The sequence below is a fragment of the Rhipicephalus microplus genome, chromosome 9, assembly GCF_043290135.1.
Source record: "Rhipicephalus microplus isolate Deutch F79 chromosome 9, USDA_Rmic, whole genome shotgun sequence".
Classification (NCBI taxonomy): Eukaryota; Metazoa; Arthropoda; class Arachnida; order Ixodida; family Ixodidae; genus Rhipicephalus; species Rhipicephalus microplus.
The window spans coordinates 133,149,121-133,167,416 of record NC_134708.1 but is presented as its reverse complement, the minus strand read 5'-3'; the positions used below and the strand labels follow the sequence as shown (position 1 = coordinate 133,167,416).

The 18,296-nt window shown below is 44.5% G+C and overlaps 1 protein-coding gene and 1 pseudogene across 2 annotated transcripts; both read right to left on the bottom strand.

Moving 5' to 3' along the window:
• The window catches only part of LOC119163075 (uncharacterized), a 392,637-nt pseudogene that overhangs the window by 134,356 nt on the left and 239,985 nt on the right, over window positions 1-18,296 (bottom strand).
• LOC142772168 (uncharacterized) lies at window positions 3,539-6,342 on the bottom strand. 2 transcript variants are annotated; one of them, XR_012886308.1, is made up of 4 exons: window positions 4,554-6,342; window positions 4,276-4,485; window positions 3,955-4,212; window positions 3,539-3,881 (listed from the first exon to the last, which is right to left on the bottom strand). XR_012886308.1 is itself a non-coding variant. In XM_075874327.1 (3 exons), the coding sequence occupies exons 1-3, from the start codon at window positions 4,824-4,826 to the stop codon at window positions 3,967-3,969; spliced, it is 729 nt and encodes a 242-aa protein (XP_075730442.1). In that variant the 5' UTR covers window positions 4,827-6,342; the 3' UTR covers window positions 3,539-3,966. The 2 variants fall into 2 exon arrangements, 1 of the variants encoding a protein (XP_075730442.1); XM_075874327.1 differs by having other exon boundaries at window positions 3,539-4,212.

Sequence of the window (18,296 nt, the reverse complement as noted above, 5' to 3'; positions counted from 1 at the left end):
GGCGGGGTGCCACAATGCGAGAGCTGCACGGCTTCAGGAGACCGCGGAGGGCGAACCAGTCGGCGGGAGCTACGCTGAAGTCGGAGATCGCGAGGGCAGAACCGTCCAGCTTGAAATCCTGCGAGCGAATCACAATAGACAAGGACGAATCAAGTGGTGCAATGGCTCCATTTTCACAACGAGAGTGGGAAAGGGCTGAGAAAAGGGTTCCTAGTAGTACATCAACAGGCCCAGATGGCATTCCAATTAGGCTGATAAAGACATTAGGTCCGAAGTCTAAGCAGGCTTTGAGAGAAGCAGTGAGCACAATAATAATCGATGGTGAAGTTCCCGATGGATGGAAACTTAGCAGGATGAGCATGATCTATAAAGGAAAAGGGGGACAAAGCTGACATAAACAACTACCGTCCTATAACAGTGACATCAGTGGTCTACAGGCTGGCGATGCAGATTATAAAGGAAAGACTGCAGACGTGGATAGAGGATGAGGGGGTGCTGGGGGAACTGCAGAATGGGTTTCGGAAACACAGGAGGTTGGAAGACAATCTGTTCTCACTGACGCAGTGCATCGAAATAGCAGAAAAGGAACACAGGTCCCTGTGGCTAGCATTTTTGGATATCAAGGGAGCGTACGATAGCGTGATTCAAGAGGAATTGTGGGGAATACTGGACACACTAGGCGTGGAACATGTAGTCACTAATCTTTTAAAGGGTATCTATAAAGGTAACAAGGTAGTTGTAAAGTGGAAAAAACAGGTATCCAAGCCTGCAGAGGTAAAACGGGGGCTTAGGCAGGGGTGCACCCTGTCACCCTTATTATTCATGATGTACCTACAAGGATTAGAGGCAAAATTAGAGGGAAGTGGACTGGGCTTCAACCTCTCTTTAGTCAAACAAGGAAAACTTATTGATCAGGCACTACCAGCATTAATGTACGCAGATGATATAGTGATAATGGCCAACAACAAGGAAGATTTGCAGATTGATGGACATCTGCGGTAATGAGGGAGATAGGTTAGATTTTAGATTCAGTAAGGAAAAATCAGCAGTCATGATTTTCAATGACAGAGAAGGTAGTGAGCTTAGAATACAGGAGGTCACGCTAGAGATAACAGATAAATACAAATATCTGGGCGTATGGATAAGCAATGGGACCGAGTATCTGAGGGAACACGAAATATACGTGACGAGTAAAGGTAACAGGAATGCAGCAGTCATAAAAAATAGGGCACTGTGGAATTACAATAGGTATGATGTTGTGAGAGAAATATGGAAAGGGGTCATGGTTCCTGGGCTGACGTTCGGCAATGCAGTCTTGTGCATGAGATCAGAAGTTCAAGCAAGATTAGAAATTAAGCAACGTGGAATAGGTAGGCTTGCTTTAGGAGCTCACGGGAATACACCAAATCAGGGAGTACAAGGTGATATGGTATGGACATCATTTGAGGGCAGGGAAGCTAGCAGCAAGATAAAATTTGAGAAGCGATTGAGAGAAATGGGGGAAGAGCGTTGGGCTAGGAAGGTTTTCAGCTACTTGTACATGAAGAATGTCGGTACAAAATGGAGGAAGCGAACCAGGAAGTTGACTGGTAAATACTTAGAAAACAGCAGGGGGCCAAACCAAAAAGAACTATCGGTTAATAAGAAAGTGAAGGAAACGGAGACTGACATGTGGAGAATGGGCATGATTAAGAAGTCCGCACTAGAGATATATCGAACTTTTAAGCAGGAAATTGCCAAGGAAAGGATCTATGATAATACTCGGGGTAGTTCTCTACTGTTTGAGGCCAGGACGGGAGTACTGCGAACCAAGATATATCGGGCCAAATACGAAGGGGTAGACACAGTATGCAGTGCGTGTGGAGAGGAAGAAGAAACTGCCGAACACTTGATAATGTTCTGTAAAGGGCTTTACCCTATAGTTCAGGATGATGGCGCAGAGTTTTTCAAAGCACTGGGGTTTAGGGACCGGGAGGGCAAAATAAACTTTAAGCGGGTAGACTTAACTAAAAGGAGGTTATCTGATTGGTGGCTAAAGTCAAGGCACGAGTGAAAATTAAACTCTTAACTGCAAAGAACAAATTCTCAAACTCACTTTTTAAAGAAAAAACAATAAATATAGTTTTTGGTTCATTAGGTATTACGGCTTGGTGGCGCTAGCCGCCGCCCGATCTAAAGGGTACAGCCATATCTATCCATCCATCCATGTGCTTTTCTCGCGTCGTCTACTTGCTTCTGAGTAAATGATTCGACGGCGCTAAGTTTTACCGCTGTAGTCTTTTCAATTATGTTGTTGAGGTCGAGAAACTTGCACGTGTAATCTACAAGCGCAAACCACGCAGCCGATACAGAGCGTGGGTTTCGCGGCCACTTCTTGCGAGGTGGGTGCGCTTGTCACGCGAAAAATAGTTTAGAGAAATCTCTCCCGCAGACCAGCAGGTGGCAACAACCCTGCGTGTGTCGCTCGCAGATTTGTTATATATTTTCGATTGCAATAGTACCTTAAAGAATGGAAGTCAATGCAGTTTTTATGCAGTGCGGCAGAAGAATACAATAAAGTACAAGACTGGTGACTTGATACAAGTTTATTGGAAACAGTACATTAAAACGTTACATAACACAGGGCTTCACCTTCTTGGCTTTATTCTGCACAGCATGCTGGTTTAGTCCTTTCAGCAGAAAATGGACACGTGTAATGCTGTAGAACCTGACAACCGATGTTGTTAAAGAAGCTGAATGCTCACTGCAGCCAATTTGTGGCACATTGGCTGCTAGGCGCAAAAAAATCCTTCACTACTTTGGTGTGCAAGCGCGTAGTGCTAAATGCACAAGTTAGTCTATCATCAAGAGTTTTGATTAGACTATATAGAGGGACAGAAGGGTAAAGAAGGCCCCCCATGTCCCACTTTTTGCACGCTTCTGCTGGCAATTGGTCCGTCACACTATCACGTGTCACGATGCAGGCATCCTTGCAAGCTTCGCATTGGGTTGACAAGATCCGCTTCCTGGCTACATATCCTGCAATATAATAGGTGAGGCGGTCATCACTGCGTTCTTCAACGTAGTCAGCGTGGTCATTCGCAACCTGTGCTGCTTCGACAGGTAGTGTAACGTCGTCACAAGCTGGTGCTTCATTTTCAGACAGCAGATGGTCCTCGGACAGCAGGGCCTCCAAAAGTCCAGGAGATACGTTTGCTCCCTTGGGGCTTTTCGCCAAGCTATAAAAGCTTATGCACCTGCATATATACATGTAAATTATAAAAATTGATACTTTGGATTATATGCTTTGTATTTCAATGTACAGGACTGAAAATGCACAAGCATACTTGATTATGATAATGAACTGCGCAGGAGTTGGGTGATCGTAAGCTCCACTGGCCTGTCTGACGATACCAAAAGAACGCTCCAAACAGTCTTGACTGTGACGGGAGTTCATCAAAAACTTAAACCCAACCATTTCAATGAGGTACTTCAGTAGGTCCTTGGCAGAGTGGCTCATCACACGTAGACCTTCTAGACCCAACAGTTCACGTAGACCCAACATTTCAAAATATTATGAGAATAAAATCACATGCTTACTCGGCCCTTGTGTGTGTTGAAGCCATGCTTAATCATGATGTTTCGCACACATTTCACAAGATGAGGGAAGTCCGAAAGGAAATGGAGGAAGCGCTTGTCGTCGCATGGATGTGTAACCTTACATCGTGCATGTTTAGCATTTCCATGAACACCCATGTTGTGCCACATGGCACGGTTCCATGACGCGCCGTCCGTGCAGATGTAGTCCACATAAAGATTAGCTTTCTCGCAGAGAAAAACTGCTTTTAAAATTATCTTTGTCAGCGTTGGCGCCTTCACATTTCCATTCGAAGCAAAGACCCCTGTAGAAAAAAAAATATTGCAAGTGTGAGTGCAATTACAGAAAATAACAGTACTTTGATAAATATTATTTACCAATTATCTGCGTCATTTGCCCACGAAAGGCTGAAACATGACGACTAAGCCATCATCAGCCTTTGTGTGCTTGTCCTGAGCTCCAGTAAATTGTTCAAGGTTTACGAAGCCTTCAATATCCATGGATAACTTGAGGTCCAGGTGTGTAGAAAGTTTCGTCTCGTCAATAATGAGGCCGCCATGTCTGTTCATTTCACTAGCCTTCTCCTTCACGCACTCAAGAAGCTTGCAACTAAAGCCATGAGATGCCTTGAAGGCCTGCGAATGCAAGATGAGGATGATTAAATTATGCTGAATAAGAAAAAAATTGTAATCGTATACCTTGATGTACTTTTGGAGGCAGAAACGGCTTGGAAGTTTATGGATCTTATGGGCCCTGAAATGCTCGTATAAGCTCGGGCTCTTGATTCTTAAAACAATGCACTCTAAGAGCCACGCTTTGTCGTATCGATATCCTCTCATGGATTTCCGCTTCGATGCCTCAAAACATGCTCGGACTGCATACTGCTGCTTTTTCAGAAGCTGCTTGATCTGAAACAAACGCACGAAACAGGAAGCTTTCTTTATGACGCCAAATATGTAAAAATACAGCACCTTACCTTTGCCTCAAATCTGTTTTCCTTGATAGAGAAATTCCTTTGTCGTAGCGTTCGTACGACCTCATGGAGGGTGTGCACTTTCTTACTCCGCCGCCTCAAAGTGCGAACAGCACATTTCAGTCTCCTTCCCGCTGTCTTTACCAATGGGCGTCGCACCTTAATTTTTAAGCGCAGCAAACGAGCCATGAGGATTCGCCTCACTTTTCTGCACTTCAGACACCGCTGAGGCATATGGGCCGGCATACCTGGAACAAACAATAAAATGGGCGACATGTGAAGTATATGAAATAATTTTTCACAGTTGTGATGCCCAAGACATATGTACCAAAACACAACATACCTTGTGACACAGATCCATCACACACAGCGGAGAACAGACCATTTGCTGACAATGTTGTGCAGTCAGACACATCTAATCGCTTAAACTCGCTGGTATTTCTAACTCCACAACACACAGAGAGTTTTTCTGCATACACTAGAAGCTCTTGGGCCTCTTCCTCAGACTCAACGGTGCGCTGACAGTGAAGGTGGCCAGCCAGGAAAATGGTGTAGGAGGGTGAATTTCGCTATCCAATTTCGAACACAGCTACCTTGTTGAAGGCAACAGGAGGTACTTTGCTTTTATGATGTTCAGCTGTTTTGTAACTCGCTATGTTTTTGTTTTGGAATGTCTGACGTGAATGGTAGTCGAAGATCAAAAATGAAGTGTTTCCGAGGTACTTCATCGTTGACTATGTCCAGTTCGTCATGAGGAATGAGCTGACCCGATTCGCGTTCTGGATCGTCAATGTCCTCGCGGCTCTTCTTTGCAGGCATGGAAGAGTCCTGTCCCATTCTCCTCTTCCTCTTTTTTGGCAAAGTTTTCGTCATATACTTTGGAAGGTTCGGGAAAATTGTTGGAATAGCACTATCCTTAAGGGCAGGCACATCGCGTGGTATATGGACCTCCTTTCCATTCACAATGTGGTTTATCATGAGACACGTAGTGTCTCATGACAAACCTGAAAACATAATAAAACGTGAGCGTAGCCTCTGTAATGAAGACACTTCGGATTTCCAAGCGACGAAACAATAATTAATGCATGTGCTGCAGCGTTAGGTGACACACATTTAGCCGCGGGTCGGTGGAGGCAGAACGCAAAACGTGCCCACGTGGAGCAACATGCCAATGTAACTACAAGAACAACCGATCATCTGAATTAGTCTGGCTCTTTCCACTGCACTTCTGCTGCTAATGACCCGTGTGTCACACCGGGTCAGTGTGATTAACTTGTAGAAACCTCCACTTTCTATATGCTTAAACATGTACGAATTCCATTCGTACCTTGGGTCAAAATGCCTTTCGCAAACTGCAGAATTCTCCTGCAGTGGCTTGTCAGCCCTTGGTATGGCACGTTCCCACTTTTCAAATTCATCCTCACGGGCAGGTGCATGAAAGAGACACAGTCTTTCACCGCAGAACTTGTAGCCGGCGTCGCAACCTGGCACAAAGCACCACCTCTGCGTTTTTTTTTTGTTTTTTTTCCCCGTCGACGGCATTCTTCAGAGTGGTTCAAAAATCGACGACAACGCCTGACAGCATCTCCTTCAAGAAATCGGGAAGCGACAGAAAAAGCAGGCCGTACTTCGCGAAGAGCGACAGCTAACTTACGCTGCTCCGTCACCTACGAGACACGAGCAACACATGCTCACAGTCGGCTTATGCCAACAGCGCCCCAGACTGACGCGCCAAATTTCTCCCCAGCGGCGAGAACGCGCAGAGGGGCCTCGCTAGGCAAGAGGCCGCCGCCGCAGTTAGAGATGTGCGCCGAGGAGATTTCGATCGGCGGCGGCGTGGGGGTCGTCCGGAGTCAGCGGCGGCGGCGTTGTCGGCGCACGCCTATTATTTCATCGGCGGCGGCGCGCGGCCAATTTTCATCGGCGGCGGCGGCGCCGGCGGCGCGGAAACCGAAACTAAAAATTCAAAAGGCTATTCTGCCACAGGTTACTGAATTAGTTGAAATTCGGAGATTTTCATCCAAATAGCGTAAATGACACTTACAGATGTGTCAACATCACGCTGAATGCAAAGCGTTTTGTAAAATAGTTTTATTTCGCTTTCATAATAAAATACGCGTATTGCAATCTATGTCCATGTTCTACCACGAATGTGCAGCACTTTGCTTGTTTTTTTTAATTTACGATGTAGCAGTTTGTTTCTGTTGTTGGCTACGTCCAACTTTATGAAACCTCCTTTCATTGAACATTGAGCAAGCACCGACGCACGTCACTCAGTTCGATTTTTTCGAATCGGATCACTTTTACATTGTACGCTGCGTGAAAACAGAAGCACCTATGATACGAGTTTTCTTATTGCGATTGCAGGAAACCACTCTTTTGAGTATCTGTCATGCCTTGAATGTTATTTTCTTCAAACTAATCAAAATACCTACTTTTCACAATGTGAGAATGTTTTATGCAGCGGTATAAGATGCGGAAGAAAACAAATCTGCGCATTTAGTCAACTAGTCCTCACCGCAGTGTTCAATTAATGAAGTGTAGACATGGGCATGGGCGAGGCGGGTGGTGCAAAAGGGGCACTTGACACCTTCAAGCCGCACCAGCACTTGCTACCCACTCTAGCGACACCAACACGACCCCCTCCCTCAGCCGTATTGCAAGATGAAAGAAGGGTTTGCATCCCCCACCCCCCAAGACAAAAACCTGTCGATGGTCACATGCGCAGATGAGAGCAAATGCAATATTTGCTCAGATACACAGTCCATACAGGTCACGACCTGGACGCCCGTTGACCACGCCTGCAGAGAACTTTGACTCCCCGACCCGTTTGTGCTTGGTCAGGGGAGGGGGACACCCCTTGCAAGTGGGCCCCATTAAAATTTCTCTTAAAAACGTCACAAATAAGAATGCTTGATAAGTATGTATAAAACATTCAACTTTTTAATGCTTTTTTTGTAGCGTGTACACGTGCTCAATACCCATCAGCTGTGTGAGACATTTGAAATCGCAACTGCCACTCTCGACTGGTTCCGGAAAAGACTCAATAGAAGAATGCAATTACGAGTGCTGGGAACCTACGTTCGTTTGTCAATTTGATTTCTAGGCATGATTTTAATTCCTATATTTAAAAAAGAACCTGCAACATAAAAAAAACAAAATGGCTGCTATTGCAAGATGTGTGTCCCCCTTCGTGATTTTCCTAGACTTGCGCGTCTGCAAGGCACATCTGGTGCCACAAAATTGCAATTGTCCCTCCTCCTCCCCACGACATCTCCCAAGTTAGTCTCAGTCCGATTGAGTCCAAAGCAAAATGTTTTATATATGGTTATTGAGTTAGTCTGAAGGAGTTCCATTTAGTTTGCCAACCTATGCCGTACGTGCACTCTTTTTTGTATTTCGCAGAGTGTAGTCTGAGTGTTGTTTGCGAAATTTACTATAACCTTGCTCGTTTGAATGGCGAATTCAGTTTTGATATTAAGCGAAATCGTTTGTTCCAGGCGTTAAAAGGTGAACAATATTGCTGTTACTTTTCTGTCATACATGCATCCAGAAACCTTGCCGAAATGTTCTATTTGCATTTCTTCCAGGTAGCGGCGCAAGGGGTCGGCACGGGGGAGCTGGAGCCCCCCCCCTCAATTTTTACTCGCCCCCCACTGCCCCCCCCCCCCACAAGAGAGAACATAGTCACAACACAATGGCTGCCTCCCTGCCCACCCTTCAGGAACTCGCTTATAATGAGTGCCCCACCAGTAAAATAATCCTGACGCTGCCCCTGATTCATTTTTTTTGTGTTGTTGCGCTATGCATAAGTATCTGAGTAAGAAAATGCTTGCTCTGGGGAGAGTATATTATGCATATTATTTTAGAGGATTAAATTCTTTTAATTTTTTGAGAAAAACCACGGGCTTAAGAAAATCGTAATTTGGGTCCACATTAAGACGAAATTTACACCACATGGGGCTCCAAGTGAAAATCAACTTTATACCTCAATCTAGAGCAAACAAACAGCTTTATGTGGCAAGTGTTATCACTGGGCTATTCCACGCCATCTCACCAAACCTTGGCGCTCGACCATTAGAGATTAGCTTTAAAAAATTGAGCATCATCTATTTATAGAGCAAGGGATTTTCCCCTGAAATGTTTCTTGACATACATTTTTCAGTACCGTAAGACACATGCGAACTGTTTTCGGAAAGCTTGAAGCTTGACTCGTAAAATGTATTGCCAAAAAATCTCTTCTACATTCTCAATAATATTTTCATTAACTCACTCCTATATTAATATAAAAAAGAGTTTGTCCAATAGAACAGGGGTGTCTTTTTAACTTGAAATAATTTTTATGAACCCTTTCATAGGTGTTTATTGCTGCCTTAAGGAAGAGAAATATGGCTCATATTGGAGATTTTTTCCATAGACAGATAATAGTGAAATGAAATAGATTGTATTAACGAATGGTCAAGTAGTTTTCCTGTAGGCGAAAAATAATTTTAAACGCACGTAATGCAAAATAGTGTGGACAACTGGCGTCAAAATTTGCTAAAAAAGCCTTTTTTTTTTGCTCATGAGTGGTCGTAAATTTAACATTGACGCGTTCCAGGTAAAAAATATACTGAACTGTAGATTTAGTAGTGATTTTCATTGCGTACTGACTGGAAGTTTTTGTTTACTTTTTGTTTTAGGTGAGAAAATTATTCACTAGTTATATTCGGCTTATCTAAGTTATCTGTGTGCTTGCACGTGTTCATACCTTGTAACAATGGATCCTAGCATGAAGTACACTCTGCGTGGAAGCGAGGAGCATTTAGAGAACCTATTAAGCTTTGTTCAGGCTAATTGAAGTGATTTATTAGAGAGTATTAGCTTCGGTTCCTACCAAATGCCGAAAATCAAGACGCCGATTTATTAAAAGGTCGAATGTCAAAAAGCTGAAAATTTTAAGTGCCATAAAATCGAAACACCTAAAACAGCAAATGCTGGAAAATCAAAATGCTGAAAAGACGTATCGAAGAAAATCCCTTGAACAATGCACGCGAATACCCCCGATTCGGAGGGAAATGGACGAAGATGTGGCGGGGTGTGTTCCCAAAAAGGAAAGCCAATATTTTGTTCCAGTTATGGTTATGTTCATGTGGTTGACAAGAAGGTGTATTCTAGGCACTATTGGAGGTGCGTGAAGTGAGGAGACTGCAACGCTAGAGTGACCACCGACCTTCCTGTAGAAGGTACTCGCATGGCAATCTCGAAGAAAGTGATCTACGACAGCCATGCACTTTCGACTTATTGCTACCATGAAGAGGAAGCAAGCCAGACTCGAAGGCATCGTCAAGGGAGCGACAACCCCGCCGCTTTCAGAGCAATAAACAAGGGTTACGCAAAATCGATTGATGCTGCTCTGGGCAACCCGTACAATGACGACGTTTCAAGTTTTCGACAATGAATTGCACACAAGCTATTTGCGATAAGCAAGAAATCACTCTGATGTGCGATTGGAGGTGGAAAAATTTATAGTTTGCTATTTCTATGAAGGCTTGAGATAAATGTAAAGGGACAACTGGAAATGAGGGTGAACGAGCGTGCTGGCGTAACCTCCAATTTAGCTAGGTGCTTCATCTTCCAGTATAGCTAGGTGACGCAGACATTTTGATATTTCGGCGTTTAGATAGTTAGGTGTTTTGATTTTTTGACATCTTACACTTTCGGTATCTTGTGTAATCGGCTTTTTGATTTTTCGGTGTTCTGAATTTCGGCATTACAGAAGTTCGTCATTTTGATTTTCGGCATTTCGAGTGCCACATTATTATAGCTTTAGTCAACAATAAATGCGAACCCTACCCAGGTGCAGCTCTCCACTTACCGGGAAGTGATACCAACCTGTGCGATAAAAGCAAAAAATCCTAAAAAAACTTTGCATGGCAGAAAAGTCACAGTTATGAACTAACTGAATAGTATTTGAGGGACCCTGTTTAATTAACCATTATTCATGTGTTGGTTTATAATTGCAACTTATCCGCCGCGAAGCATACTTTTTTATTTTCGCGGATTCTTTGCATGATCGTTGTGCTGTATCAATTTATAAATCTTCGGGTGTAATTAACGAAGTGCTTGACACGTCGGTATCCTTTCAGAGTGTCACAAGATGTCCACGGGGTGCACTCTAAAAGTATTCAAATTCCTCGTTGACTAAAGCTAATACTTGCATGGAAATAGTTTGAATAACTACTTGGAGAGCTGGATATGCTGTCTAGATGTTTCTCGCGTCTGCTAAGCTTGCACTTAAAGCTAGGATGCATTGCTTAAAGTATAAATCAACCACCTTCATATAAACACATGCGAGGACTGGAATCAATAGAACGCCAATTCAAAATTATTTCACTCACTAAAAACAAAAAAAAGCTTTATTGAAAAAAACTTACAGTCGGTACACAGGGCAGGCTGCTAGCAAATGCGCTGTTAGTATAGTTATGTCTGGACACATCAATGTTAAATTTAGAACCTAATGCGGCGCGTCATTGGCTCAACATCTTTCTGCAGAACACAACAGTCTAGATGGTGGTGGTCTACAAGTCCTTCAATTAGCAGAAGTGGTCTCTTACAATGTGCTTTACTTTTCCAAGTGTGTCAGGCGCATAGTCTTCTATGCAGCCCCCTAGAATAGGGTGAATTGAAGGACTCATTGAAGAAGAGATACAAGCTAGTTTTCTTTTTCTACCAGCACCAAAGAGCAGATCGGCGCTATACTGCCGCGTGCTCCACATAGCCCCACTCAGTTAATAAACAAACGCCATGATGAATAATAGCAATGGGCAAAGTGCATGGTTTAACCCAACACCATCAAGACTAGAGGGTTTCGTTACACTGTACGTACAGACAATAGCATAGAGGCTTTTACTTGCCGTCTTCGCGCTCGCGATGATCAAGAGTTGCAACATGCAACATCTGTGCACCGGGCCCAGTGCATAAACCGGGTTTTCAGCAAAAATATGCCGCTTCTTTCAATCAAAATATGCCGGATTGAAAATGCCTGGTGATCGAATGCTTGGTAGTCTGCAGAAATTCCTGTCACTGCGTTGATATGGCTTATTGTACACCATTCTATAGAAGCGGCAGCGGGGCTTAACACTCATGAACCATGGAAAAGCACGACAGAGAACAAGTACTCCCACGCGCGAACTTAGTTTAAAAAATGTTGGAGCGATTTCCTTTTTCTTGGAGTATCATTTCTAGAAGTCATGCGCGGCGAGTAAATATTTGCAGTACTTTAACCCAAATAAATGCGACTAACAACCACCTCATACCTCGGCTATATAATGAAAATATACTAGAATCACAAGACTTTAAAAAAAAGAAGCTATCGCATACACTGCACGCCTTTTTATAGCAGATGCACGTTACGTACGTCATTGCGATTACTACCAATTTCCTCTCGGAGTGAAACTGTGCGTGCTTGTGTGCGTGTGTCTGTAGATGTTAAGATCGGCCTCCCTGGCTGGGCGCCACTTGGACGCGGGGGATGATTGCAGCTAAGGCTACCCTGATTTGTTCCGGGTCAACGCTCTCGAGGTGCGCCCAAAGTGGGGACAACACGAAAGTCATACTTCGAATTCTTTAGGGCTGTTGGCTCCCCTCGTCCCAAACTCTTTGGACACGCCTGACTGACGACGGCCTAGGAAGAGCTGTTTGAAATCGAGGCTGCTTGATTTGTTCGACGTGCCACGAGACGCGCTTGGGATCCGTCGTCAGGTATGTTTCCCACACTCTGTGGTACTTGCAAGTCTTCCATTCCCTCAAGCCCTAGCCTGCCTAGCACTGCAGACCCTATTCTGCATGTGCGATGCAATGTTATTGCACTGTGCTGTGTTGTTGCACTGTGACCTACGTTGTGTTTCTCTCTCGTCGTGTGGCGAACTGAACGTGCATTCTCTCTCTTTCCTGGGTTGAAAAGAAGGCAGTATTTGACTTTTTCTCGCTTTCTCCCTTTCTCGTTTTTTTATCCTTATTCACTGCGCCCTGCGCTCCCTGCTGGGCTGCAGAAATTGGGCGCCTTCTTCTAACCACTACCCCCCCCCCCCCCCCCCCCCAGTTCGGCGGACGGAGATGAAGACGACAATAGACCTCTACCGGGGTACGTCACCGCGTGACGTCACCGGTGCACGTGCAAGGCGGTGGTTGGCAAAACATTCCTGCCGGTGCCTGTGTGGGTGCAGTCGCTTGGTGCTTGGGGCAATTTTTTCTTCTTTTTGAAAGCGTAATCTTCATCTCACAGTGGCAACATTAGCTGTGGCATGTGTCAGAGAACATCTAGGTGTGTGATAAAGTGCGTGATGAAATGTTCGCCACGCTTGCCGGCTGGCTGTTTATCTACGAGAAGTGAACACACGTGGCGGTCTGTGCGAGGAACAGCGGCATCTTCTTTGAAAATGTGCAGTGTTGACGGTGGCGTGTAGTGTGCGTTGAAAGGCATCGACAATATTGGTTCATCTTTACAGACGGTAAAATTGGGAATATTGTGCATAGTGTGTGCAGTGTGAATAATGCGATGCGTCCTGTTTGCGAAAACACAGGTATTCATTGTGGGCCGATTTGAGTATCAGATTGTCGATATAACTTTACGATCTCACATTTTAGTCAAGGTAAACATGCATTTGACGCGATTATCCGCGGGTGGGTACATCTCAACGTATGCGCGGCTTGCAGAAAAATAAAAGTGCATGATCTCCTGGTGATATATACGACTACGCATGAGCTATAAGCATGTTGTAGCGTTGTCGAATCTGCAGATATGCTTCACCACGGCTATAACTCGTAATATCGGATACCTGATACGTGTTAATGGAAACAGCGGAGATTTTGGTTTCTCATCTACTTTGTACTTTTATGACTCGATCCTTATGAAGTGAAAATGCGCGTTAGAAGTTTGTGTATCAGGCCTAAAAGAGCGATAGGTACGAAAACACGTTATAGGTGTCAAATGCAGCAAGATAACTGTGCCAGATAATATTATATATAATATCAAGATGTCGGGTTTTACGTAACATGAATTTTTACTAGGTTATTGAGAAACGCAGCGGCAGAACTCAGAACTTCACTTTGATTTTCACGAGGATATGTTAACCTCAGCCTAACCAATGGAAAGAAGTGGTGTTTTTTTTTTTTTCATTCATCTCCGATGAGACTTTGGGGCAATGAGTGAGAATCTTATCCGTGACTTTGCGCATAGCAGCTCAAAACCATGCTGCCGCCAATGCTGTACCTCGTATTGCACATGCCACGATGGAAATTGAGTAAGTTTACAGCCATGCCATGCAAATATTTCTCAAAGTGCCAGTAATCGTGTACATTCAAAAGGTTCGCTTTCAAAAAAGATCAGATTTTTTTAATGGCTATCATCTACGTGGGTGAAGCCCACTGCATGTTAGTCGCGTCTCTCAGTACTCTAAACAGTTTCTTCGTCCATCCAACTGCGATGAGCAAATTTCCACACTATGGGCAGTAACCCTTCAGCGACCTTCTTCTTTCAAAAGCTGTGACTTTAGAACATAGCAATGTAGAAATTTCTGTCGAAAGAATGCAGACAAGCAGCTCTGCTATGCATAAAGATGCCGCCGGAGGAACTTTCTTGCCAACCAGCACCTGTTTCGAGAGAGGGTGTAGGGGGCGGGGTGCCCGCAGTGACGTCACACTGTTTACAAAGAGGGAGAGGTCTATTCCTTTAGGACTGCCCTGAACTGAACGGACATGCAGTCTGTCAGTTTACAGTGATCTGCACGGTGGCTTTCCTGTAAGGTTTGTTTTCCAACCAAAAACTCTCGTTTACAGACTGCTTTTCTTTCTTATTTTGAGCCCGCGAGTACAACAAAATGTCATCTCTCCAAATTCCAGCGAAGGCACGCGAGTACAACAAGATCTCAAAAAGGGGAAGGGCAAAAATGAAATGAGCGAGAAAAGCAGTCAGTGAACGAGAGTTTTGAAAAACTAACCTTACAGAAAAGCTGGTTTGCAGATTATTGCAAACTGTCCATTGTTTTCTCCTGCAGAGAATTTTAGGAAGACCAGGGCTTAAAACATGAGCACAGAGACGCTCTATTACAGCTCTGAGAAGCTCCCATCAAGCTTCCATGATGCTACCATCAACATATAGTATTACGCTACCTTTAGTGTGTAAATAGGGTATATAAACGTTCCTCTTATCAGCCCCGGCTACTCTGCTCGACTTCTACCCGAGACTTGGCTAGCTCCTTCAAACACATCACGAGCAAGCAAAAGGGCACGGAGTTGTACAGGCGAAAATGTGCAACATCACATCGCTTTTATTACGTGACATATTCGTTCTCCGCTGAATTCGCCCGCTCGTGTCCGCATATAACGTTGCAGTTTTTATAGCGAAGACACACTGTTGATTACGGTCACGTCATTGAATATCAATTAAACAGCAGTTGCATTATTTATTTGCAATTTACTTCACCATAAAGTATGGTGAAGTAATTTATTACTTGGCCACCTGAGGAGCTTTCTAACTTTACTTACTGTTTATCAAGACCTGAATATAATGTTAAGATTTATTTGGTTGATTATGAGCATTACCTTCGCAACAGGAGTACATCCCCACTGCCCGCAACAATTATTGTTCATCTTTCCCAGTGCCAGTAGGTCCGTTCAAGTTACGTGATGAAAATATGTTTGCTGAACTACGTCATATATGACATACCGCTTAAGTGTCTGTCTCCACATTATTGACGAATCCAGCCGTCTCTTGTAAACTTTCTACTGGCAAGTTTTTTAAATTTTATTTTGTTCTTTTTAAAACTGGTGGCCTCAGACAAGCTTAATACGCCTCTGCTCACCACTGGATAGCGTTGTTACGCGCGGCGCCTGGGCCGACGGGGGAGAGAGGCGTTCTTTGTTCATCAAACAAGTCACCAAAGGGCTGCCAGCCTGCTGTCCGCCGTGTTTTGTCCATATTAGCCGGGAAGTGAGGTGGCATTCCGACACCATAAGACGTTCGACGAGACGACCACAATTGTTTCTTGGCGTCACAGGTGCAGTGTGGTGACCACGCCCCAATCAAAGACGTTGACTTGAGCGAGTGTGAGCGGCACCGTTAGAAATCGTCTGTGTGTCCCGTGATTCAACAGCGCATTCTGGACCCATTCCCTAATTTAGTCAAAACGCACATTTTATAATGAGCCACCCAGCTCATTCGCAAGAAATCGCTCGCCCTGTCTGTACAGAATGTAATAAATCCTCTATTAAGTTTGCCATCCTACTCCTGAGTGCACATGCGTTTTCTTTACTGTCCCTCTACACCCCCTTTCTTGCCCCTATTTCTCCACCCCCAGTGCTGGGCAGCAAACCGGTTGCCAAGATCTGGTTGATCCCCCAGCCTTCCTTTCTCTCTCTTGCCATCTTACTGCCTTGGCATCTTCATCTCGGATATCTGATGCCTGAAAAGGCCGGTACCAACGCAGGTTAAAGAATAAAACAGATGGTGAATATTTTCTGCGGCATGTTGAGACGCTGCATATGAGTGGTCATCCTCGAAAATCATCAACTTTAACACCACGGACAGGTGATGATATACCCTGACTAGGTTCGAGCATGTATTATGCCTCGACGCTTTTAATCTCCATTAAACTTCTCCCTTTCGATTTCATCCTTCGGGGCTTTGTGTAGTTCTTCACCTAATGCACTGCATTCGTGCTGCACTGCTACTACTTCATTTCTTCTGTATATACGCCCTGTTTCGGGCACGATCATAGGCTGCCATCTTGGACTGATAATGACCCCGTTTTGCATTCATATGAATATTCGAATAGTGCTACGGTGAACTCGCACGCATCAACACGCTGGGCCAGTACATTCAACGTCGTATGACCATAATCATCGCTAATTACGACATAGAAAACCAGCAAAAATTGCTTTTAAGCCTAAGATGGCAGCGTCTGTGCTTTACTCTAACTGTTACATTTATTTTTTGTCAATTTGTCCAATATATCATTAAATGCAGCGGCCGCAGAACTTGTGCCGCTGTTCATAGTGGTACTCTCGGTCTCTGAAGCTGGGTGAAGATAACTAAGAAGCCTGGTTTTTACTGGCTACATAAAATGTGAAACGAAGCAATAAAGTAAGATGAAAAAGAAAAAGAGAAATCTGTGAAAAGTCAGTATTGGCGCATAAATGGCGCGCGATTGCGCCGATGAAAATCATCGGCGGCGGCGGCGGCGGCGGCGCGCCGATCAGTTCGCATCGGCGGCGGCGGCGCGGTGAAAACTCTCGGCGGCGGCGCGCCGACCAGTCGGCGCACACCTCTAGCCGCAGTAGAGGTGTGCGCCAAGTTTTTATATCCTCCTTGGTGTGCGCCGAGGCGATTTCGACCGGCGGCGGCGTGGGGGTCGTCCAGAGTCGGCGGCGGCGGCGTTGTCGGCGCACGCCGGTTTTTTCATCGGCGGCGACGTGCGGCCAATTTTCATCGGCGGCGGTGGCGCGGAAACCGAAACTAAAAATTCAAAAGGCTATTCTGCCACAGGTTACTGAATTAGTTGAAATTCAGGGATTTTCATCCAAATAGCGTAAATTACACTTACAGATGTGTCAACATCACGCTGAGTGCAAAGCGTTTTGCAAAATAGTTTTTATTTTGCTTTCATAATAAAATACGCGTATTGCAATCTATGTCCATGTTCTACCACGAATGTGCAGCACTTTGCTTGTTTTTTTTAAATTTACAATGTAGCAGTTTGTTTCTGTTGTTGGCTACATCAAACTTTATGAAACCTTCTTTCATTGAACATTGAGTAAGCACCGACGCACGTCACTCAGTTCGATTTTTTCGAATCGGATCTCACTTTTACATTGTACGCTGCATGAAAAAAAAAGCACCTATGCTACGAGTTTTCTTATTGCGATTGCAGGAAACCACTCTTTTGAGTATCTGTCATACCTTGAATGTTATTTCCTTCAAACTAATCAAAATACCTACTTTTCACAATGTGAGAATGTTTTATGCAGCGGTATAAGATGCGGAAGAAAACAAATCTGCGCATTTAGTCAACTAGTCCTCACCGCAGTGTTCAATTAATGAAGTGTAGACATGAGCATGGGCGAGGCGGGTGGTGCAAAAGGGGCACTTGACCCCTTCAAACCGCACCAGCACTTGCTACCCACTCTAGTGACACCAACACGACCCCCTCCTTCAGCCGTATTGCAAGTTGAAAAAGGGTTTGCATCCCCCCCCCCAAGACAAAAACCTGTCGATGGTCACATGTGCAGATGAGAGCAAATGCAATATTTGCTCAGATGCACAGTCCATACAGGTCACGACCTGGCCGCCCGTTGACCACGCCTGCAGAGAACTTTGACTCCCCGACCCCTTTGTGCTTGGTCAGAGGAGGGGGACACCCCTTGCAAGTGGGCCCCATTAACATTTCTCTTAAAAACATCACAAATTAGAATGCTTGATAAGTATGTATAAAACATTCAACTTTTTAATGCTTTTTTTTTTGTAGCGTGTACACGTGCTCAATACCCATCAGCTGTGTGAGACATTTGAAATCGCAACTGCCACTCTCGACTGGTTCCGGAAAAGACTCAATAGAAGAATGCAATTACGAGTGCTGGGAACCTACGTTCGTTTGTCAATTTGATTTCTAGGCATGATTTTAATTCCTATATTTAAAAAAGAACCTGCAACATAAAAAAAACAAAATGGCTGCTATTGCAAGATGTGTGTCCCCCTTCGTGATTTTC